A 23,982-nucleotide genomic window follows, 5' to 3' on the forward strand; every position below is an offset into this window, starting at 1 on the left:
TGTGTTAAAGCGTCCCCATAATACAGGATGTCCCCATAATGCAGTAACTTCCCCTCTGTATAAAGTGTCCCCATAATGCAGGATGTCCCCATAATGCAGGATGTCCCCATAATGCAGGATGTCCCCATAATGCAGTAACTTCCCCTCTGTATTAAAGCGTCCCCATAATGCAGGATGTCCCCATAATACAGGATGTCCCCATAATGCAGGATGTCCCCATAATGCAGGATGTCCCCATAATGCAGTAACTTCCCCTCTGTATAAAGTGTCCCCATAATGCAGGATGTCCCCATAATGCAGTAACTTCCCCTCTGTATAAAGTGTCCCCATAATGCAGGATGTCCCCATAATGCAGTAACTTCCCCTCTGTATAAAGCGTCCCCATAATGCAGGATGTCCCCATAATGCAGGATGTCCCCATAATGCAGTAACTTCCCCTCTGTTCAAAGCGTCCCCATAATGCAGGATGTCCCCATAATGCAGTAACTTCCCCTCTGTATTAAAGCGTCCCCATAATGCAGGATGTCCCCATAATGCAGGATGTCCCCATAATGCAGTAACTTCCCCTCTGTATAAAGCGTCCCCATAATGCAGGATGTCCCCATAATGCAGTAACTTCCCCTCTGTATAAAGTGTCCCCATAATGCAGGATGTCCCCATAATGCAGGATGTCCCGATAATGCAGTAACTTCCCCTCTGTATAAAGCGTCCCCATAATGCAGGATGTCCCCATAATGCAGTAACTTCCCCTCTGTATTAAAGCGTCCCCATAATGCTGGATGTCCCCATAATACAGGATGTCCCCATAATGCAGTAACTTCCCTTCTGTATAAAGCGTCCCCATAATACAGGATGTCCCCATAATGCAGGATGTCCCCATAATGCAGTAACTTCCCCTCTGTATAAAGCGTCCCGATAATGCAGGATGTCCCCATAATACAGGATGTCCCCATAATGCAGGATGTCCCCATAATACAGGATGTCCCCATAATGCAGGAGGTCCCCATAATGCAGGATGTCCCCATAATACAGGATGTCCCCATAATGCAGGATGTCCCCATAATGCAGGATGTCCCCATAATACAGGATGTCCCCATAATGCAGGATGTCCCCATAATACAGGATATCCCCATAATGCAGGATGTCCCCATAATGCAGGATGTCCCCAAAATACAGGATGTCCCCATAATGCAGGATGTCCCCATAATGCAGGATGTCCCCATAATGCAGTAACTTCCCCTCTGTATAAAGCGTCCCCATAATGCAGGATGTCCCCATAATGCAGGATATCCCCATACTGCAGGATGTCCCCATAATGCAGGATGTCCCCATAATGCAGTAACTTCCCCTCTGTATAAAGCGTCCCCAAAATACAGGATGTCCCCATAACGCAGGATGTCCCCATAACGCAGGATGTCCCCATAATGCAGGATGTCCCCATAATACAGGATGTCCCCTTTATGCAGGATGTCCCCATAAGGCAGGATGTCCCCATAATACAGGATGTCCCCATAAGGCAGGATGTCCCCATAACGCAGGATGTCCCCATAACGCAGGATGTCCCCATAACGCAGGATGTCCCCATAATGCAGGATGTCCCCATAATGCAGTAACTTCCCCTCTGTATAAAGCGTCCCCATAATGCAGGATGTCCCCATAATACAGGATGTCCCCATAAGGCAGGATGTCCCCATAACGCAGGATGTCCTCATAAAGCAGGATGTCCCCATTAGAACAGTTTTCCCCCCACATGCTCGGACACACACACACTCCCCCGGTGATTGATGGCCGCTGTCAGTTTCTGATGGAAAAAGTGGAGCCGCTCTGAAATGACACATTACAGCCGCCGACAGCCGCCGACAGCAGCCGACAGCGGCGTGTCGTCCTGAACGTTTCTCATCTGCAGCGTCACCTGAAGGATATTACACCTGGACGCCCACACACACACACACACACACACACACACACAGGACGGTAATGGGTTTTCCATGGGCCTGACATCCCATCACATTATACAGTCAAAGGAGAAGGACCCCCCCCCCCCCAGTGTGGTGGGGCTCTGCTGCAGCAGACGGGTTTCACTGGGAACCTGGAGAATCCATCTATCATTATAACTGTGGATGTTCTTCAGTTTGAAAACACTCTGAGAGTTTACTACATCAAGATTAAATAAATAAAAATAAAAATCACATGATGACTGTCAGGTCGGGTTGGTTTGAGGAAGGATGCAGATTCTTGAAAAATAAATCAAGTTACTGCATCGCCGGACAGCCCCCCCCCTTAAGGGATGGATCCCAGACATCCCAAAAGTCTGTGGGTGGGAGGGAGGGGCTCACAACTGTGGGTCCATGGGCCGGGGCCCCGTGGCCTCTGTGGCAAAGTCAGGCCCTGTGGCCTCTGAGGCTGGGGCCAGCTCAAAAAGGTTTCAACAAAAAACGCCACCGAGCCGGATTCCAAAAATAAGCTGGGACAAAAACGAAGAACTTGACATGGCATGGAATGAATAAATACTTAGCTTGACTGTGACGAGGACCATGGATGACGGAGAAAGGATCTGACAAAGAACATGGAAAGACCTGGAGACTAAATACTGTGGAGGGTGATTAGTGATAGAGTGCAGCTGATGGCAGGGCAGAACTAAAAGGACAACCTGAACCTAAAACCTAAAACAAAGACATGGTAAGAACTAAGAACTAAACACAAACTAAAAACATGGCCACAGACATGACAGTGACATCACAGCAGATGTTCTGTAACCAGGAAACAGCATTTACTGTACGAGTTAATCACAGAGTAACATCAGCAGAGACGGGCTCAGTGCTGGTTAATTAGTTAAAGGTAGTTAATGTTGGTTAATAATATCAATTTTAACATTATTTAAAGGTAGTTAATGTTGGTTAATAATATCATTTTTAACATTATTTAAAGGTAGTTAATGTTGGTTAATAATATCATTTTTAACATTATTTAAAGGTAGTTAATGTTGGTTAATAATATCATTTTTAACATTATTTAAAGGTAGTTAATGCTGGTTAATAATATCAATTTTAACATCATTTAAAGGTGGTTAGTGCTGGTTAATCGTATCTTTGCTTATATTAGTGAGAGGTGGTTAGTGCTAGTTAATGATGTCAGTGGTTTTATTAATTAAAGGTAGTTAGTGCTGGTTGATAGTTTAAATTGTTACATTGGTTAAACGTGGTTAGTGCAGGTTAATGGTGTCAGTGGTTATATTTGTTAGAGATGGTTCATGCTGGTTGATAGTTTGAATTGTTACACTAGTTCATGTTGGTTAATGGTGTCATTGGTTATATTAGTTAAAGGTGGTTAGTGTTGGTTAATGGTGTCAGTGGTTATATTAGTTAAAGGTGGTTAGTGTTGGTTAATGGTGTCAGTGGTTATATTAGTTAGAGATGGTTAATGCTGGTTGGTAGTTTAAATTGTTACACTAGTTAATGTTGGTTAATGGTGTCAGTGGTTATATTAGTTAGAGATGGTTAATGTTGGTTGATAGTTTAAATTGTTACATTAGTTAAACGTGGTTAGTGCAGGTAAATGGTGTCAGTGGTTATATTAGTTAAAGGTGGTTAATGCTGGTTAATTGTGTCAGCGGTTATATTAGTTAAAGGTAGTTAGTGTTGGTTAATGGTGTCAGTGGTTATATTAGTTAAAGGTGGTTAATGGTGTCAGTGGTTATATTAGTTAAAGGTAGTTAGTGTTGGTTAATGGTGTCAGTGGTTATATTAGTTAAAGGTGGTTAATGCTGGTTAATGGTGTCAGTGGTTATATTAGTTAAAGGTGGTTAATGCTAGTTAATGGTGTCAGCGGTTATATTAGTTAGAGATGGTTCATGCTGGTTGATAGTTTAAATTGTAAAATTGCTTAAAGGTGGTTAATGCTGGTTAATGGTGTCAGTGGTTATATTAGTTAAAGGTAGTTAGTGTTGGTTAATGGTGTCAGCGGTTATATTAGTTAAAGGTGGTTAATGCTGGTTAATGGTGTCAGTGGTTATATTAGTTAAAGGTGGTTAGTGTTGGTTAATGGTGTCAGTGGTTATATTAGTTAAAGGTGGTTAGTGTTGGTTAATGGTGTCAGCGGTTATATTAGTTAAAGGTGGTTAATGCTGGTTAATGGTGTCAGTGGTTATATTAGTTAAAGGTAGTTAGTGTTGGTTAATGGTGTCAGTGGTTATATTAGTTAAAGGTGGTTAGTGTTGGTTAATGGTGTCAGCGGTTATATTAGTTAAAGGTGGTTAATGCTGGTTAATGGTGTCAGTGGTTATATTAGTTAAAGGTGGTTAATGCTGGTTAATGGTGTCAGCGGTTATATTAGTTAAAGGTAGTTAGTGTTGGTTAATGGTGTCAGCGGTTATATTAGTTAAAGGTGGTTAGTGTTGGTTAATGGTGTCAGTGGTTATATTAGTTAGAGATGGTTAATGCTGGTTGATAGTTTAAATTGTTACATTAGTTAAACGTGGTTAGTGCAGGTTAATGGTGTCAGTGGTTATATTAGTTAAAGGTGGTTAATGGTGTCAGTGGTTATATTAGTTAAAGGTGGTTAATGCTGGTTAATGGTGTCAGCGGTTATATTAGTTAAAGGTAGTTAGTATTGGTTAATGGTGTCAGCGGTTATATTAGTTAAAGGTAGTTAGTGTTGGTTAATGGTGTCAGTGGTTATATTAGTTAAAGGTGGTTAATGCTGGTTAATGGTGCCATTGGTTATATTAGTTAAAGGTGGTTAATGCTGGTTAATGGTGTCAGCGGTTATATTAGTTAAAGGTGGTTAATGCTGGTTAATGGTGTCAGCGGTTATATTAGTTAAAGGTGGTTAATGCTGGTTAATGGTGTCAGCGGTTATATTAGTTAAAGGTCGTTAGTGTTTGTTAATGGTGCCAGTGGTTATATTAGTTAAAGGTAGTTAGTGTTGGTTAATGGTGTCAGTGGTTATATTAGTTAAAGGTGGTTAATGCTGGTTAATGGTGTCAGTGGTTATATTAGTTAAAGGTAGTTAGTGTTGGTTAATGGTGTCAGCGGTTATATTAGTTAAAGGTAGTTAGTGCAGGTTAATGGTGTCAGTGGTTACATTAGTTAAACGTGGTTAGTGCTGGTTAATGGTGTCAGCGGTTATATTAGTTAAAGGTAGTTAGTGTTAGTTAATGGTGTCAGTGGTTATATTAGTTAAAGGTGGTTAATTCTGGTTAATGGTGTCAGCGGTTATATTAGTTAAAGGTAGTTAGTGTTAGTTAATGGTGTCAGTGGTTATATTAGTTAAACGTGGTTAGTGCTGGTTAATGGTGTCAGCGGTTATATTAGTTAAAGGTAGTTAGTGTTAGTTAATGGTGTCAGTGGTTATATTAGTTAAAGGTGGTTAATTCTGGTTAATGGTGTCAGCGGTTATATTAGTTAAAGGTGGTTAATGCTGGTTAATGGTGTCAGCGGTTATATTAGTTAGAGATGGTTCATGCTGGTTGATAGTTTAAATTGTAAAATTGCTTAAAGGTGGTAAATGCTGGTTAATATTTTCAGGGGCTGCAACCAGGAAACCGGAGCCCGAACAGGAGAAACAGTCGGATCACACGGTGAAGATCGCTGGATCCATCGCTGGAGTCCTGCTCTTCATCATCATCTTCCTGGGAGTCGTCCTTCTGATGAAGAAACGGTGAGAACGATCCAAGCACTCAGCATTCACTCAGAAAAAGCACATTTTTCTCACATTGACTGGTCAGAAGCGTAATATGATCAGTTAATCAGTTGTTTTGAAAAAATTTTTTTATTGAAAAGTTTTACTGAATTATTTTTGATCTCTTTATGTTCATTGTTAGTTTTTTATAGCAGCGTTTTAATAACACAACAAAGGACTTTCTGGTTAATGCTGAACTTCTTTTAAATGCTTCTGTTGACCTTTCAGCAGATGGATGTGTTGAACAGCCCCTGAAATGCATCTGCTCGGTTATTATTTATTATTTAAGGAGTTCATGTTCCAGCTGTGGTTAGGAAACTAAATTTCCAGGGTTTTGATGCGATGGTGGAGCAAATTGAGCTAACTTTTCTTTATTGGTGGTGACTCGGTCACTGGAACAAGTCCTCGTTAAAGCTGTTATAACGTTATAATTTATAATAATAATAATATAATTCATAATTTATCTGTAGTCAGCTGTGTTCTGCTGGAATTATGATTCATTCAGGTTTTTCTCTGAGAACAAATCTTCTTTCTGGGACTGAAACCAGCAGAGAAACAATAAACCAACTTCTTTTAGTTTTAAGTATGAAACAACAGAAATTAAAGCAAGTTAGACCAACTTGTTATCTGTATTTTGACACAAGATCATGTTGACTAGGTGAAGGGTGGCAGAGATGGAGCTTTCCAAGAAAAAAAGAGACTTCCTGTTCTGAGGGGGCGGGGCTTAGATGACGTGATCATATGACCACATAGGATCGTCGGGCATTCAACATGGATGATTCATACCAAGTTTGGTGCAAATTGAACTTTTGACGTGAAAGTTATAGCGTTTCGTTTACGCTTGCCTGTACGCCAAGTTTGCCGCTTGGCCACTTCCCCTAAACATGCTCAAAAACTCAAGATTTTGATATCTTTTGCTCCCCCATCCCTTAACTGCATACCGACCAAATATGAAGTCCGTAGCTCAAAATCCTTAGGAGGAGATAGTTCAAATACGAGGTGTGTAAATCTGAAAAATGGCCAAAATTTGCCCTTTGACCCAAAATGGCCGCCTCCTTGTACATTTTAGAGCATACCTCCAAGAGACTTTTGTTGAAGTCTATGGCAGCCCCATGAACGCTGGAGTAAAAAGTTGTGAAATTTGGGACACGTAATCAGCCAAGTGCCAAAGTCAAAGTCAAGAATTTTCATGCCCCAAAAGCTTACTCTCTAGCGCCACCAACACGTCAAAGTTCAAAGTGCATTCAAATGCAAATGGTCCAAATTTCACAAATTTCACATCGTTGGAATCCTTGGATCATGACGATTCCAATTTGCGTAGACTTAGATTTTCCGCCATTTTGAATTTGATCAAAAACCTTAAAAAAGCATTTCAGGTCACACAGATAGTCCGATTTTCACGAGACGTGGCACATAGACTCTTCAGACCAAGCCGAACAAAAGTCATCATGTGGAATTTTTAATTACGCTTCCGATTTTCCATAAAAGCCAATCAAACTCGAGGTTGACGCCTCCAAACCGGAAGTGAGGCCATATCTTGGCAACCATTTGATGTTATGACGCCAAACTTCTAACACAGACTCAACACCACTACGGCAAGTGGCCAAAGAAGTTTGGTGACGTTTGGCCTATAGGTGGCGCTATAAGCAGCAAAAAATACATTTTTGCTCATATCTTTGGACCCCTTCGTCCAAATTTCACAAATGCAGTACCGTTGCAATCCCTCGATGAAGTCGAGGTCAAAACACCTCATGACGTCATCTGCGCCATATTGGATTTTCCGCCATTTTGAATTTAATCGAAAACCTTCAACAAGCATTTCAGGCCATGCCTATTGTCCGATCTCCACGGGACTTGGCACATAGAATCTTCAGACCAAGCCGCACATAAGTTACCATGTGGATTTTTTTATTTCGCTTCCGTTTGCCCGTGGCAGCCAATCAAACTCTGCGCCCACGTGCAAACGGGACGTTAGGCCGTATCTCTGCGATGCATTGATGTATCGATGCCAAACTTAGTGCACGGACTCATGGCCCCTTCCTGAGCAGCCCAAGCCTTGCCTATTGTGCCATGCTGCTAGCCTCCCCCATCGCTGCTTGCGGCTATATTTTTAAGTTTATTCATGGCTCGTACTAAGTGAGCTGCAGGGGGCGCTGCTGAGCAGAGCGGGTCGTTAACATTAAAATCTAAGATGTTCAGTCAGATGGAGGGTTTAGTGTGGAAGAATTCTTCAAAGCTTACTGCTGGTATTATTTACATTAGTTAGAGGTGGTTCATGCTGGTATTATTTAGTTTTCTGCAGATGTTGAGTGCAGCTGGACGACATCAAAGACACGATCGTGTCCTCACACTCGCAGTGACAGCGAGGAAGATGAGGAGGAATAATGAGGAAGATTGCACTAATCACCATTAAACTGTATCTGCTCTGACTTTAGTCTCCAACATCAAACACACCAGCCCGCTGGGACACACACACATTTACACACACATTTATCCTGCTCACACACACACACACACATTTATCCTGCTCACACACACACATTTATCCTGCACACACACACACATTTATCCTGCTCACACACACACATTTATCCTGCACACACACACACATTTATCCTGCTCACACACACACATTTATCCTGCTCACACACACATTTATCCTGCACACACACACACATTTATCCTGCTCACACACACACATTTATCCTGCTCACACACACATTTATCCTGCACACACACACACATTTGTCCTGCTCACACACACATTTATCCTGCACACACACACACACATTTATCCTGCTCACACACACATTTATCCTGCTCACACACACATTTATCCTGCTCACACACACATTTATCCTGCACACACACACACATTTGTCCTCCACACACACACATTTACACACACACACACATTTATCCTGCTCACACACACATTTATCCTGCTCACACACACATTTATCCTGCTCACACACACATTTATCCTGCACACACACACATTTATCCTGCTCACACACACATTTATCCTGCACACACACACATTTATCCTGCTCACACACACATTTATCCTGCACACACACACATTTATCCTGCACACACACACATTTATCCTGCTCACACACACATTTATCCTGCTCACACACACATTTATCCTGCTCACACACACATTTATCCTGCACACACACACACATTTATCCTGCACACACACACATTTATCCTGCACACACACACATTTATCCTGCACACACACACATTTATCCTGCTCACACACACATTTATCCTGCACACACACACATTTATCCTGCTCACACACACACATTTATCCTGCACACACACACATTTATCCTGCACACACACACATTTATCCTGCTCACACACACATTTATCCTGCACACACACACATTTACACACACACACACACATTTATCCAGCACACACACACATTTATCCTGCTCACACACACACATTTATCCTGCACACACACACACATTTATCCTGCACACACACACACATTTATCCTGCACACACACACATTTATCCTGCTCACACACACACACACACATTTATCCTGCACACACACACATTTGTCCTGCTCAAACACACACATTTGTCCTGCTCAAACACACACATTTTTCCTGCTCACACACACATTTATCCTGCTCACACACACACATTTATCCTCCACACACACACACATTTATCCTGCACACACACACACATTTATCCTGTTCACACACACACATTTATCCTGCACACACACACATTTACACACACACACATTTAAGACATTTACACACTCACAGCGAGCAGCTTCAGTGTTTGCAGAACGCTGCAGATAAGAGAGAAATTTAGATGAAAGAGCGTTTTATTCTTCTTTTATTCTTCTTCTCTGAGTCGCCCGGAGCTGAATGGCTTCAGGCCACAGACACACGTTTTTCTGAGGAGTGTGCGTTCCTCGGCACAATGTGGCGAGTCTGACTCGTCTGTCGGGTCGATCCGGCTCTGATCTCACTGGCAGATATTAGAGAGGCGCCGGCTCCGGCTCTAATGAGCTTTTTAACGTTTGATTTCCACTCTGTGAGCGAGCGGAGGTCAGACTCATTACAGCAGGAAGCTGCGGGGTGAGAGGACATGAAACGCATCCTCCGCTTATCGCCAGGATCACCGTGTTACAGGACAGAATCCTTATGTTGCCGTCAGACATTTTATTAGACGTGAACTGGCCTAAAAGCACCAGAATGCGGAGCTTCTGTGTTTCATTAACCCGTAGACGGCACATTCTGCACGTTCTGCACAGACTGAAGGTCCCACAGCATCTCAGGCTGAGGGCTTCTTCACCAGGGCTGGGCGAGTTAACTCGTTTTTATCGCGTTAACGTATTAATTATTTAACAACGATAAATATTTTAGCGCACATTAACGCAGGTTTTATTTTTTAATTCTAAAAATAAATAGATTAATTTAATTAAAACAAAAAATAGCTCTATATATTTTTCTTTTTTTTCTCTTCTTTTTATTTGAATAAGGACAATGCACATTAATGAATATCAGTATAAAAACAAATGTAAATATGCCAGATTATATCTACAAAGCTAGTTTTCATCCGTAGTCCCATATGGCCCCTTGTTCATGGGGCGCCTCCTTAACCCACTACGCCACGGACCACCCGTAAATAATAAATATTTATTTTATTATTGTAAAAATCTGTTGCTCAGAGGCTTTTATTTTGTAAAAGTCTGTTGCTCACAGGCTTTTATTCTGTAAAAGTCTGCTGCTCACAGGCTTTTATTTTGTAAAAGTCTGTTGCTCACAGGCTTTTATTCTGTAAAAGTCTGTTGCTGTCTGCTGTGGAACAGGAAAAGAAAGTAATCGGCGGATCCACCAAACATGGAGAAGGGTACGGAACTTTTACTCGGCCATTTTCATTTTAAAGTTCTTCCAGACGGCGGAGTCGACAGAACCAAAGTCATCTGTAAACTCTGCCAAGTTGAATTGTCTTCTCAGCGTAGTAGTTCCAGTCTAAAATATCACTTAAAGGCAAAACACACAACTGATAGCAGCAAGTCATTCAAGGAAACAGACAGTGGAGCGAGGCTTCTACATAAAAACTACAGAAAGATGCTGATGTTAAAAGTGTGTTTGCACAACAAATGTTATGGCACTTTCATTCATATGGCAGCACATTTAAAATAAAGCTAAATGCTAAAAGCTATACGCTACTTTTGGATTCTGCGTAAAAATGCGATTAATCGTAATTGCGATTGATCAGAGAAATCATGCGATTAATCGCGATTAATCAGGGAAATCATATGATTAATTGCGATTAATCAGGGGAATCATGCGATTAATCAGGGAAATCATGTGATTAATTGCGATTAATCAGGGGAATCATGCGATTAATCAGGGAAATCATGTGATTAATTGCGATTAATCAGGGGAATCATGCGATTAATCAGGGAAATCATGTGATTAATTGCGATTAATCAGGGAAATCATACGATTAATTGCGATTAATCAGGGGAATCATGCGATTAATCAGGGAAATCATGTGATTAATTGCGATTAATCAGGGAAATCATGCGATTAATTGCGATTAATCAGGGAAAGCATGCGATTAATCAGGTAAATCATGCGATTAATTGCGATTAATCAGGGAAATCGCAAGATTAATTGCGATTAATAAGGGAAATCGCAAGATTAATTGCGATTAATCAGGGAAATCATGTGATTAATCAGGGAAATCATGTGATTAATTAGAGTAAACTTTTTAATCGTTGCCCAGCCTTATTTCTCACACATTCTGCTGTAGATCTGCTGCTGTGTTTGGGATATTTGTCCTGTTGATGAGCCAGTTTCAGCTTTAGCTGTCGGACAGACTCACATCTGACTCTGGAACACCTTGGTATCCAGAGGAGTTCATGGTGGACTCAATGGCTGCAGGGTCCTCAGGTAATATCAGATGTGGATTCTGTTGTCAGAACACCCAAATGATGCTAGAGAATGTGGGAGGTGCTTATTCACTGAGTTGGTTTGTAATTATTCACTTTTAACTGGATTTAACATTTATAAAAGAAAGTTGTCTGCATATAGTGAGACTTTTTGAGCCATATCAGACCGTGTGGTGCCTTCAAAACCCTCTTTTCAGTGCCGTCAGATAGCCAGAGGTTCAGTCATGATACCAAACATAAGTGGAGAAGGTGCACAAACTTCTTTAGTTCCTTTCTGGAAAGAGAAAAGAGATGATAACTTGTTGCTTGTTTTCAAAATGGATGAATATAGCAGCCTGGACAAAACCTGCTCATCAACTCATAAATATACCTCCATTCAACCTTTTTTTTAGCATTTAGGGATACTACTCTCTGCCAAGTACTGTCTCAGTACTTGGTGAGTTCATGATATGAACCCATGAAGCCCCGCCCCCTGAATAAAACAGGCTGAAAGTCCCACATTAACATCAGATCTGCTTTCTACCACCAGATAACAGACATGTTTTATCTAAATTATTAATTATTATTATTGATTAATAATTCATTATCATTAATATTAATATTTTTATAATTATCTGAATCCTAATGAAGTACCAGGGGTGATCAGACCCTCTGAGGAGACAGATGTGCCAGATGCTGAGCCCACTGAGCTGCTTTCTGGACTCTGAGAACAGATTAAACTAACAGAGATGAACACCAGCTCTCGGCCACTGATGGAAAGACGTTTTACTGATTCTTACTGACGTTCATTTTAGTCTGTTGTTTTCTGTTGTTTTTATGAGGATAAAATGAGAGAAAAACATGAAAAAGGTCAGAAGTTGGAACAGATTTTGTTCATAATTGTGTTCATGAGTTCAGAAAAGGATCAAAAAGGAAAAATTAAAGGAAAACATGGAAATGTGTTCAGAATCCAATGTTCACTACAAGTTGTTTTACATGTAAAGTCTGTAGAGGTTTGAACCATGGCTGAAGGCCTGTTGGACATCCTTTATTTTTTGGGACGAGTTTGTAATATTTCAGCTCTTTCCATGCTGGGTTGGGGTTAGGGTAACCCTGGCCCCTGGAGGGTTAGGGTTAGGGTAACCCTGGTCCCTGGAGGGTTAGGGTTAGGGTAACCCTGGTCCCTGGAGGGTTAGGGTTAGGGTAACCCTGGTCCCTGGAGGGTTAGGGTTGGTTAGGGTAACCCTGGTCCCTGGAGGGTTAGGGTTAGTGTAACCCTGGTCCCTGGAGGGTTAGGGTCGGTTAGGGTAACCCTGGTCCCTGGAGGGTTAGGGTTAGGGTTGGTTAGGGTAACCCTGGCCCCTGGAGGGTTAGGGTTAGTGTAACCCTGGTCCCTGGAGGGTTAGGGTCGGTTAGGGTAACCCTGGTCCCTGGAGGGTTGGGGTTAGGGTTGGTTAGGGTAACCCTGGCCCCTGGAGGGTTAGGGTTAGTGTAACCCTGGTCCCTGGAGGGTTAGGGTCGGTTAGGGTAACCCTGGCCCCTGGAGGGTTAGGGTTAGTGTAACCCTGGTCCCTGGAGGGTTAGGGTTAGGGTAACCCTGGTCCCTGGGGGGTTGGGGTTAGGGTAACCCTGGTCCCTGGAGGGTTAGGGTTAGGGTAACCCTGGTCCCTGGGGGGTTGGGGTTAGGGTAACCCTGGTCCCTGGAGGGTTGGGGTTAGGGTTGGTTAGGGTTTTCTCTGATTTAGGCTTTGAGTATTATTTGAGCTCATCTTTGGGAGTGAACTGCTTTCGGTCGTCTTCTGCTGGTAAAACTGAGTTGAACCATTTCAAAGGATGGCTGAGATCTGGGGAGTTTGGGGCAGGATTCAGGTTTACAGCACAGGTCTGTTGTCGAGTAACAGAAGTCCGTTCAGGTGTGAGATTAGAGTTGTTGTCTTAGTGATCAGGTCCAGCTGGGTTTTATCTTTCTGAGGAGCTTCTGTTCCTTTGGTTCTGTGTTTATCACATCTGATGTTTGGAGTTTTAACGGTTAAACACAGAGAAGCCGTCACGCTGCCATGTTCATTTCACCTCGTTAACCAATCAGATCTCTACCTTTCGCACCAGCCAATCCCTGCTCTCCACTCCTCCACCCTCACACAGAATATTTTAACTCATCTGTTCTGTTGATTTCTCTCTGAGACATTAATCTGTTGTTTTCCTTTTCTGTTTTTCTGTTTTTCTTTCCCTCCATTCCATCCTCCCTCTGCTCCGCCCCCACCACTCAGAAGAAGAAATAATCACTCCTACACTTACTACCTGTAAGTAACCCGTTTGAACTGTAACCTAATAACACACCTGAAACCAGCTGTTAGGCTCTGAGCTTCTGCTTCCATCCTCATCCTTCGGTGTGGGGGGGGTCTGTCCTCTAACCAGCAGAACATCATCCCAAATACTGTCCTCTGGTCTCACAGCAGATGTCCTCTCAGACCAATTCAGGCCAATTTAAACCCATTACAAGCCAATTCATTGTCATCCAATCAAATTCAAAATCAGTCCAGTTCATTCGGAGCCAGTTAAAACAGTTTCCAGCTCAGAAAACCAACAGATTCACTAAAACTTCAGTTCTAATCAGACCTGAGCGTGCACGAGGCGACTGTGCACGAAACTCCTGAAGAACTCCTTAGATTAACTCCATTTGTAAACCTTGGGGTGACCTTTAACCTTTAACATGCTAACTGAGGCCCGCAGAGTCTGAGATGTAGCTCTTGGGTTTCTGACCTTGGGGTGACCTTTAACCTTTAACATGCTGACTGAGGCCCGCAGAGTCTGAGATGTAGCTCTTGGGTTTCCATCACTGAGTTGGTGACAGACTGGATTCATGTTTGGTTCTTTGATTGTTTTAAGTTATTGTTGGAAGTTTGAATTAATCTGAAATCTGTAGGAGTTTATAAAGATATATCAACAATAGTTAAACCATTCATGATGTATGGATGTAGATTTCAGGCAGAGATTCAGCTGCTCAGCCGCTTTAAAAAGCCCAGTTTTATTTCTGTGAATGAAACTGATCTCAGATCGGAGCTCCTCGTTTGAGACGTTTGTCATGTCAACCAAACGCAGGACGTTCAGGTTAGCTACTCGTTTAAATCGTGTTTTACAGACCGAACCTCACAAGCATCAGGGCGGAGCTGCTGTGTGTGTGTGTGTGTGTGTGTGTGTGTGTGTGTGTGTGTGTGTGTGGTTGTAAAGATCATTCGATCAGACAGGTTTATTACAGCCGGCTAATTCTATTAACCCTGCTTCAGTGCACACACACACACACACACACTCTAACATCCATTACCAGTAACAGCATTGTGCCGTCGCTCATTAGATTAGCATAGATTAGCCTCGACACGTGTGTGTGTGTGTGCATTCATGTTGAGTGTTGTTAAATAAATCAACCTCTGACACCTGGCTGATGATGTGACACACACACCTACACACACCTACACTCGGAGTGGGTTTCCCTTGAATTCAGGCGGGTTTCATATAAAAGCTTTTCAGCTGCAGTGTGCTGGGTAAGCGAGGTTATCTGCGGCTCTCTCTCTCCATTCACTCGTCTTAATGGGTGGAGGTGTGTGTGTGTGTCGGGGTCAAAGGTCAGAGAGTTCAGCTCTGTGGGAAAGGAGAAGACACAAAGAGAAAATCATTAACTCTGCAGAGAAACTCAACACATTTTATTTCCACCAGAAATGGAATAAAATAAATAAATAAATAAATAAATGAATGCTGTTACTCCAAAAACATATCGCAGAAAAAATGTTACCCTGAAAAACATGTTACATAAACAGTGTTTCTTTGTGTCCATGTTGTCTTTTTGTTTACTTGTTGTGTCTCTTTGTTTACTTGTTGTTTCTTTTTGTTTGCTTGTTTGTTTATTTCTTTACTTGTTGTGTTTCTTTCTTTGTTTGCTTGTTTTGTTTATTTGTTACCATGTTGTGTTTCTTTGTGTCCATGTTGTTTCTCTTTGTTTACTTGTTGTGTCTTTTTGTTGACTTGTTGTGTCTCTTTGTTTACATGTTGTGTTTCTTTGTTTACTTGTTTTGTCTCTTTCTGACCATGTTGTCTCTCTTTGTTTACTTGTCGTGTCTTTTTATTTACTTGTTGTGTCTTTTTGTTTACTTGTTGTTTCTCTTTGTGTACTTGTTGTGTCTCTTTGTGTCCATGTTGTGTCTCTTTGTTTACTTGTCGTGTCTTTTTGTTTACTTGTTGTTTCTCTTTGTGTCCATGTTGTGTCTCTTTGTTTACTTGTTTTTACTGAGTCCCTTTCAGCAGTCGTCACATTTCCGTCTCTCAGCAGCTGGAACATGTGGACGTATTTTCTGTCCAGACATGTGTCGACAGTAGAAAATTAGTTTGTGTTGTTGTTGGTGCGCTCAGGTCTGAATCACAGAAGAAGAAACGCTGCAGGTTTTTACGGTTTGACTGAACCACAGAAAAAGAAGACGGAGACATGAGGGGGAGGAGGGCAGCACCTCGCCTCGGGGCACTTTCACAGTCCTCCATCTTAACCCCAACGTGCACGCTGCAGCTTTCACTGATGTTTAAAAGCCTGGTTTTCACAGTTATTTATATATTTCTGCAGTTTTCAGGTCAGGGTTAAACTTTGCAGCGAGTGCGAGTCTGTGTGAATGTGAGCAATCGGACAAATGGATTTTTCTTTCTTCAGACTCTCAGAATAGAAAGAGAAAAACATGGACTGAGTGGAGAAACAGACGATGGACGGATGAGAGGATGAAAGGATGTTTTTAAAGATTGTTTTTGCTCTGCAGAGCTTATGCAACACACCGAGAGAAACACAGAGTTTATCAGAGAGAAAAAGCCTCCACGAATCCGCCCAGATGTCAGAGAAAGATGCTGCAGAATCAGTCTGAGGAACAGAAACTAAACTGATTAAAATCTGTAGCCAGGCGGCTTCTGAGTGAAAGAATCCGCCTTTAAACTCGAGTTAAAGCTAAATATTAAAGGAAGAAGAAGAATAACGATGCAGCGACCTGAAGCCCGAGTTGTTTTTAAGGACCATGAATTTCAAAAGTAAACTAATTCTGTAATTGACGAGCTCAGTCTGCTCCTCGGCTCTCCGCTTTAGTTACGACTCATCGAACAAACTCGGGCTGTCATTCCACCTTAAGAAACTAATGCCTCATTTACCACTCTGTGCACGAGCTGAGAAACTCCATAACTGCCCCAGCTTCACAGCGAGTGAACCCCCCAGCTCCACCTTTAAAGACCTTTCTTTGTCCTGAAAACAGTCGGTTAAAGTCACCCGAACGGCTTTAACAACTTTAGTTTCAAAGATTTTTGGAAAGTCAAAATGTAAAGAAATGAGAACTGGATCAATTCTTCAACATAATTAGTCTTACCGCCTTAAAGACGCCTACGAACAGGCTTCAGTTTGTGGTGGATTTGCTTCCTGGTTACTTCCTGTTTTATTGTGTTTCTTCTTCTCTGGTTGTTTCACCGGTCACTCCTCTGGTCTCATTTCTTCTCTGTTTTGGATTAAATGGCTCAGATCCTCATTTCTCCAAGTAATTCTCTATAAACCACAGTTTAACTCATAAGAACTCTGACCCATTTCTACTTAAATGAAAATGAAGGGGGTCCTAACACAGACTAAATAGACCACATTTCTTTCAAAATACCACCCCCCACTGTCAGAGATCTGTAATGTGACATATGTCACATTGGGCGTTAAGAACCTGGATAATTTCTCCATCAAGGAAAATTATGGGGAACATAAAACACTAAAGAGACTATATAGAACACATTTCTGACATCGGCTTGCATCTCTTTTTTTTTCCTTTTTAAACATATTATATATATTGGTATATACATATTGGTTTTTCATGTTAATGTAACAACATCCAAAACATATGGCAGTAAAGAAAATAATAATTAAATGATTAAACAAGATGCATTAAAACCGCAGTAATTAGTCAGCAAATTACTGTGAAATAATATGACATAATGAAAATGATAAAAATAAATAATTAAATAAAATAATAATAATAATAATAATAATAATAATAAATTAAAAAAGGATTCAAAATGTAGGTTACAGCTTGCACTCCCAACAACAAATTAAATCATTTTCAACAGTTCCAGAAATATCTTCCAAATATCATAAAATTCAGAAGCCTTATTTCTAACCATATAGGTCAGTTTCTCAGGAGATAAACTCCATGTTCAGTTATTTAAGTTAGCGGGTAAAAGAGGGGCGACCGACATTCTTCCAGCATAATGCAGTAAACAAAGGTCGACCATTTTCCTTTCCTTAGATAAAGAGCAGTCCTCTGGATAAATGCCTAAAACACACACCTGAGGGCTTAAAGGTGTATCTGAGAGACACTTTAACACTGAGCGTCTCTTCACCATGAACAGGGATATCATGTACCTGCTACGTTTTTAGTTTCTGTTTAAGTTCTCAGTTTTACCAGGTTTTAGTACAGGAAACAAACTCTGAAAACAACCAGCGTCTCCATCCAGTTATCTGCTGTTTTCACCTGGTTCAGAGGTTTCCCTCAGAGTCTGTCAGCAGGTATCAGGACAGCATGGAGAGGAAACTGAACTCATGTCTGCTGGTTCTGTCTCACAGGAAGCTGGCAAAGAAGAGGAAGGAAACTCTGAGCTCCAGGCAGGAAATGACTCTGATGGTCAACAACTCCCAGCACACCACCGTGGTGGACACGCACACGCTGAACGGGCGCAGTGAGTGCACGCACACATGCACACGTACACACATGCACATGCACACATGTGACAGGGATGAAGGAGGAAGAGGAGGGTCAGAGATTAACTGAACTTTTGTTTTAATGTGTTCACGATGTGAAATGTGACATGACAAGTCAGGACGTGAGAAATCTGAAGTCAGGACGTGAGAAATCAGAAGTCAGGACGTGAGAAATCAGAAGTCAGGACGTGAGAAATCAGAAGTCAGGACGTTAGAAATCTGAAGACAGGACGTGAGAAATCAGAAGTCAGGACGTGAGAAATCAGAAGTCAGGACGTGAGAAATCAGAAGTCAGGACGTGAGAAATCAGAAGTCAGGACGTGAGAAATCTGAAGTCAGGACGTGAGAAATCAGAAGTCAGGACGTTAGAAATCTGAAGTCAGGACGTGAGAAACCTGAAGTCAGGACGTGAGAAATCTGAAGTCAGGACGTGAGAAATCTGAATTCAGGACGTGAGAAATCTGAAGTCAGGACGTGAGAAATCTGAAGTCAGGACGTGAGAAATCTGAAGTCAGGACGTGAGAAATCTGAAGTCAGGACGTGAGAAATCTGAAGTCAGGACGTGAGAAATCTGAAGTCAGGACGTGAGAAATCTGAAGTCAGGACGTGAGAAATCTGAAGTCAGGACGTGAGAAATCTGAAGTCAGGACGTGAGAAATCAGAAGTCAGGACGTGAGAAATCAGAAGTCAGGACGTGAGAAATCAGAAGTCAGGACGTGAGAAATCTGAAGTCAGGACGTGAGAAATCTGAAGTCAGGACGTGAGAAATCTGAAGTCAGGACGTGAGAAATCTGAAGTCAGGACGTGAGAAATCTGAATTCAGGACGTGAGAAACCTGAAGTCAGGACGTGAGAAATCTGAAGTCAGGACGTGAGAAATCTGAAGTCAGGATGAGAAGCATCTTCTGTCCTCCTTTAATGGACTCGTTTGTCGGTTACTCTGAAGCACAGACGGACGGCTGCGTCTCCCGGCTGGACGTTTGTCTCATGCAGCAGCTTTTACAGCTTTAATATTCAGCAGCAGAAGACAGGCTGCGGGTCATATGAGCGAATGTTTTATCATGAAGTGACGGCCTGTCAGAGTCTCAGCCGGAGGGGACGGAGCCGGATGATGGAGGGATGCTGATGGAGGTGCAGAGGACGGAGGAGTCGACCTTCCCCGAGGCGCTCTCCCCCTCTCAGCTGCTCGCTGTCTCTTTCTGCTCGTTCATTCTCCATCTTATTGTCTTCTTCTGCCTCTCTCTGCTTCCTGCTTCGGTCTGTGTGCTTCAGAAGGAAGCAAAGCGGGGAAAACAAAGACCTGAAACATACGTTTTCAGGTCATTTTCCTAACACACTGCAAATTATTTGGTTCTTACCAAGAAAAAAAACCTTACATTTAGAAATGCTAGATGTTTTTTCTTGTTTTAAGAATTAGTTTCTTATTTTAAGTCTTCAACTTAACAGTATAATCTTATATCAAGCAAAACTTTACTTTTTTTTGTCTCAAACAGGCAGGGAATCATAAAATGAGACGATTAACACTTAAAATAAGATGTATTACGTTTCTCCTCCAAAGTCTCACCAAAATAAATCTTGTTTTGAGATTCAATAACAAACTCAACGTGCTTGATTCAAGAGTCACACAGAAAACATCTGAAAACACACTTTATTCCTTGGATTTTAAGCATATGACAAATGTTTGTTCACAAAACTGCCTTTGTTAAATCTAGAAACCAGACTCCTACAATCTTAATTTAAGAAATCTCGCCAAGTCAAATTATCTTGCTGCATGGACAGATTTTTTTCACTTGTTTTGAGTACCTTTTCCCTTAGTTTTAGTGTTTTTTATCTTGTTTGAAGACCCCTATTTTTTGCAGTGCAGATTTCATGTCAAACGACTTCCTCTGTGAAGAGATGACAACGATCACAGATGTTCCATATTCGATGAGTTATTTGGTTTAATGTCAGAGCCTCACAAAGAGCTTCAGCGGCTCTGAGATGCTCAGACCAGCAGTTAGTTATTCAGATGTCTGAGGGTCCAGAGGTGGAAAGTTAGTCCTCCATCATGGCGTCTGAGAATCCAGAGGTGGAAAGTTAGTCCTCCATCATGGCGTCTGAGGGTCCAGAGGTGGAAAGTTAGTCCTCCATCATGACGTCTGAGGGTCCAGAGGTGGAAAGTTAGTCCTCCATCATGGCGTCTGAGAGTCCAGAGGTGGAAAGTTAGTCCTCCATCATGGCGTCTGAGGGTCCAGAGGTGGAAAGTTAGTCCTCCATCATGGCGTGTGAGGGTCCAGAGGTGGGAAGTTGGTCCTCCATCATGGCATCCTTACACATCTGGAACTGGTTGTGCTTTTTCTGTGCAGGTGTGTCGTCTCCGTCCTCCTTCACCCTGAAGACAAACACCATCAGCACCTCCATCCCCAACTCCTACTACCCAGGTACACCATCACACTCTCACACTGACAGTGGACACATCACCTGGTGTGGGGGGCGGGGCCTGTTGTGGAGCGCCCTATCAGGGCGTGACTCGGTTGGTTCAGTTTCTGTGGAGAATAAAATGTCGTTATTCGTCTCAGTCTGACTCAAGTTTTCACCAAAACACCAACAGCTGACTCTGCACTGCTTTCAGCCGGCATTCAGCCTACATTCAGCCTACATTCAGCCTACATTCAGCGTACAGTCAGCCTACATTCAGCCTACATTCAGCCTACAGTCAGCTTACAGTCAGCCGACATTCAGCCGACATTCAGCCTACATTCAGCCTACATTCAGCCTACAGTCAGCCTACATTCAGCCTACAGTCAGCCTACAGTCAGCCTACATTCAGCCTACAGTCAGCTTACAGTCAGCCGACAGTCAGCCTACATTCAGCCTACATTCAGCCTACATTCAGCCTACAGTCAGCCTACATTCAGCCTACAGTCAGCTTACAGTCAGCCGACATTCAGCCGACATTCAGCCAGAATTCAGCCTACAGTCAGCCCACAGTCAGCCTACATTCAGCCTACATTCAGCCTACATTCAGCCTACATTCAGCCCACATTCAGCCTACAGTCAGCCTACATTCAGCCTACATTCAGCCTACAGTCAGCCTACATTCAGCCTACATTCAGCCTACAGTCAGCCTACATTCAGCCTACAGTCAGCTTACAGTCAGCCGACATTCAGCCGACATTCAGCCTACAGTCAGCCTACATTCAGCCTACATTCAGCCTACATTCAGCCTACATTCAGCCTACAGTCAGCCTACATTCAGCTTACAGTCAGCCGACATTCAGCCGACATTCAGCCTACAGTCAGCCTACATTCAGCCTACAGTCAGCCTACATTCAGCCTACATTCAGCCTACAGTCAGCTTACAGTCAGCCGACATTCAGCCGACATTCAGCCTACAGTCAGCCTACATTCAGCCTACAGTCAGCCTACATTCAGCCTACATTCAGCCTACAGTCAGCTTACAGTCAGCCGACATTCAGCCGACATTCAGCCTACAGTCAGCCTACATTCAGCCTACATTCAGCCTACAGTCAGCTTACAGTCAGCCGACATTCAGCCTACAGTCAGCCTACATTCAGCCTACATTCAGCCTACAGTCAGCTTACAGTCAGCCGACATTCAGCCGACATTCAGCCTACAGTCAGCCTACATTCAGCCTACATTCAGCCTACATTCAGCCTACAGTCAGCCTACATTCAGCCTACAGTCAGCTTACAGTCAGCCGACATTCAGCCGACATTCAGCCTACAGTCAGCCTACATTCAGCCTACATTCAGCCTACAGTCAGCTTACAGTCAGCCGACATTCAGCCTACATTCAGCCTACAGTCAGCCCACATTCAGCCTACAGTCAGCCTACATTCAGCCTACATTCAGCCTACAGTCAGCCTACAGTCAGCCCAAATTCAGCCTACAGTCAGCCTACATTCAGCCTACAGTCAGCCTACAGTCAGCCCACATTCAGCCGACATTCAGCCTACAGTCAGCCTACATTCAGCCTACATTCAGCCTACATTCAGCCTACAGTCAGCCTACATTCAGCCTACAGTCAGCTTACAGTCAGCCGACATTCAGCCGACATTCAGCCTACAGTCAGCCTACATTCAGCCTACATTCAGCCTACAGTCAGCTTACAGTCAGCCGACATTCAGCCTACATTCAGCCTACAGTCAGCCTACATTCAGCCTACAGTCAGCCTACAGTCAGCCTACATTCAGCCTACATTCAGCCTACAGTCAGCCTACATTCAGCCTACAGTCAGCTTACAGTCAGCCTACATTCAGCCTACATTCAGCCTACATTCAGCCTACATTCAGCCCACATTCAGCCTACATTCAGCCCACATTCAGCCTACAGTCAGCCTACATTCAGCCTACATTCAGCCTACAGTCAGCCTACATTCAGCCTACATTCAGCCTACAGTCAGCCTACATTCAGCCTACAGTCAGCTTACAGTCAGCCGACATTCAGCTGACATTCAGCCAGAATTCAGCCTACAGTCAGCCCACAGTCAGCCTACATTCAGCCTACATTCAGCCTACATTCAGCCTACATTCAGCCTACATTCAGCCCACATTCAGCCCACAGTCAGCCGACAATCAGCCGACATTCAGCCTACATTCAGCCTACAGTCAGCCTACATTCAGCCTACATTCAGCCTGCATTCAGCCGGAATTCAGCCGACATTCAGCCGACATTCAGCCGGAATTCAGCCGGAATTCAGCCTACATTCAGCCTACATTCAGCCTACAGTCAGTCTACATTCAGCCTACAGTCAGTCTACATTCAGCCTACATTCAGCCTACAGTCAGTCTACATTCAGCCTACATTCAGCCTACATTCAGCCTACATTCAGCCTACAGTCAGCCCACATTCAGCCTACATTCAGCCGACATTCAGCCCACATGCAGCCTACAGTCAGCCTACAGTCAGCCCACATTCAGCTTACAGTCAGCCTACAGTCAGCCTACATTCAGCCTACAGTCAGCCTACAGTCAGCCTACAGTCAGCCTACATTCAGCCTACATTCAGCCTACAGTCAGTCTGCATTCAGCCTACATTCAGCCTACATTCAGCCCGCATTCAGCCTACATTCAGCCTACAGTCAGCCTACAGTCAGCCGACATTCAGCCTACAGTCAGCCTGCATTCAGCCCGCATTCAGCCTACATTCAGCCTACATTCAGCCTACAGTCAGCCTGCATTCAGCCTACAGTCAGCCTGCATTCAGCCCGCATTCAGCCTACATTCAGCCCGCATTCAGCCCACATTCAGCCCACATTCAGCCTACATTCAGCCTACAGTCAGCCTACAGTCAGCCCACATTCAGCCGACATTCAGCCTACAGTCAGCCTACAGTCAGCCGACATTCAGCTTACAGTCAGCTGACATTCAGCCGACATTCAGCCGGAATTCATTCTACATTCAGCCTACAGTCAGCCTACATTCAGCCTACAGTCAGTCGGAATTCAGCCTACAGTCAGCCGGAATTCAGCCTACATTCAGCCTACATTCAGCCCACATTCAGCCTACAGTCAGCCTACATTCAGCCTACAGTCAGCCTACATTCAGCCGACATTCAGCCTACATTCAGCCCACAGTCAGCCGACATTCAGCCGACATTCAGCCTACAGTCAGCCTACAGTCAGCC

At 43.1% G+C, this 23,982-nt stretch overlaps 1 protein-coding gene across 9 annotated transcripts in view; it reads left to right on the top strand.

Annotated features, from left to right (window-relative positions):
- LOC142370192 (receptor-type tyrosine-protein phosphatase mu-like) overlaps positions 1-23,982 on the top strand; it is a 198,147-nt gene that overhangs the window by 137,896 nt on the left and 36,269 nt on the right. For 4 of the 9 annotated variants that reach the window (XM_075452658.1, XM_075452659.1, XM_075452662.1 and 1 more), the window contains 3 exons: positions 5,526-5,658; positions 18,222-18,334; positions 20,701-20,775. In XM_075452658.1, coding sequence (XP_075308773.1) covers positions 5,526-5,658; positions 18,222-18,334; positions 20,701-20,775 — 321 coding nt within the window. Of the gene's footprint in view, positions 1-5,525; positions 5,659-13,872; positions 13,906-18,221; positions 18,335-20,700; positions 20,776-23,982 lie in introns of all 9 variants that reach the window. The other 5 variants (XM_075452655.1, XM_075452657.1, XM_075452660.1 and 2 more) reach the window with 2 other exon arrangements.

Source organism: Odontesthes bonariensis, chromosome 20, assembly GCF_027942865.1.
Source record: "Odontesthes bonariensis isolate fOdoBon6 chromosome 20, fOdoBon6.hap1, whole genome shotgun sequence".
NCBI lineage: Eukaryota > Metazoa > Chordata > Actinopteri > Atheriniformes > Atherinopsidae > Odontesthes > Odontesthes bonariensis.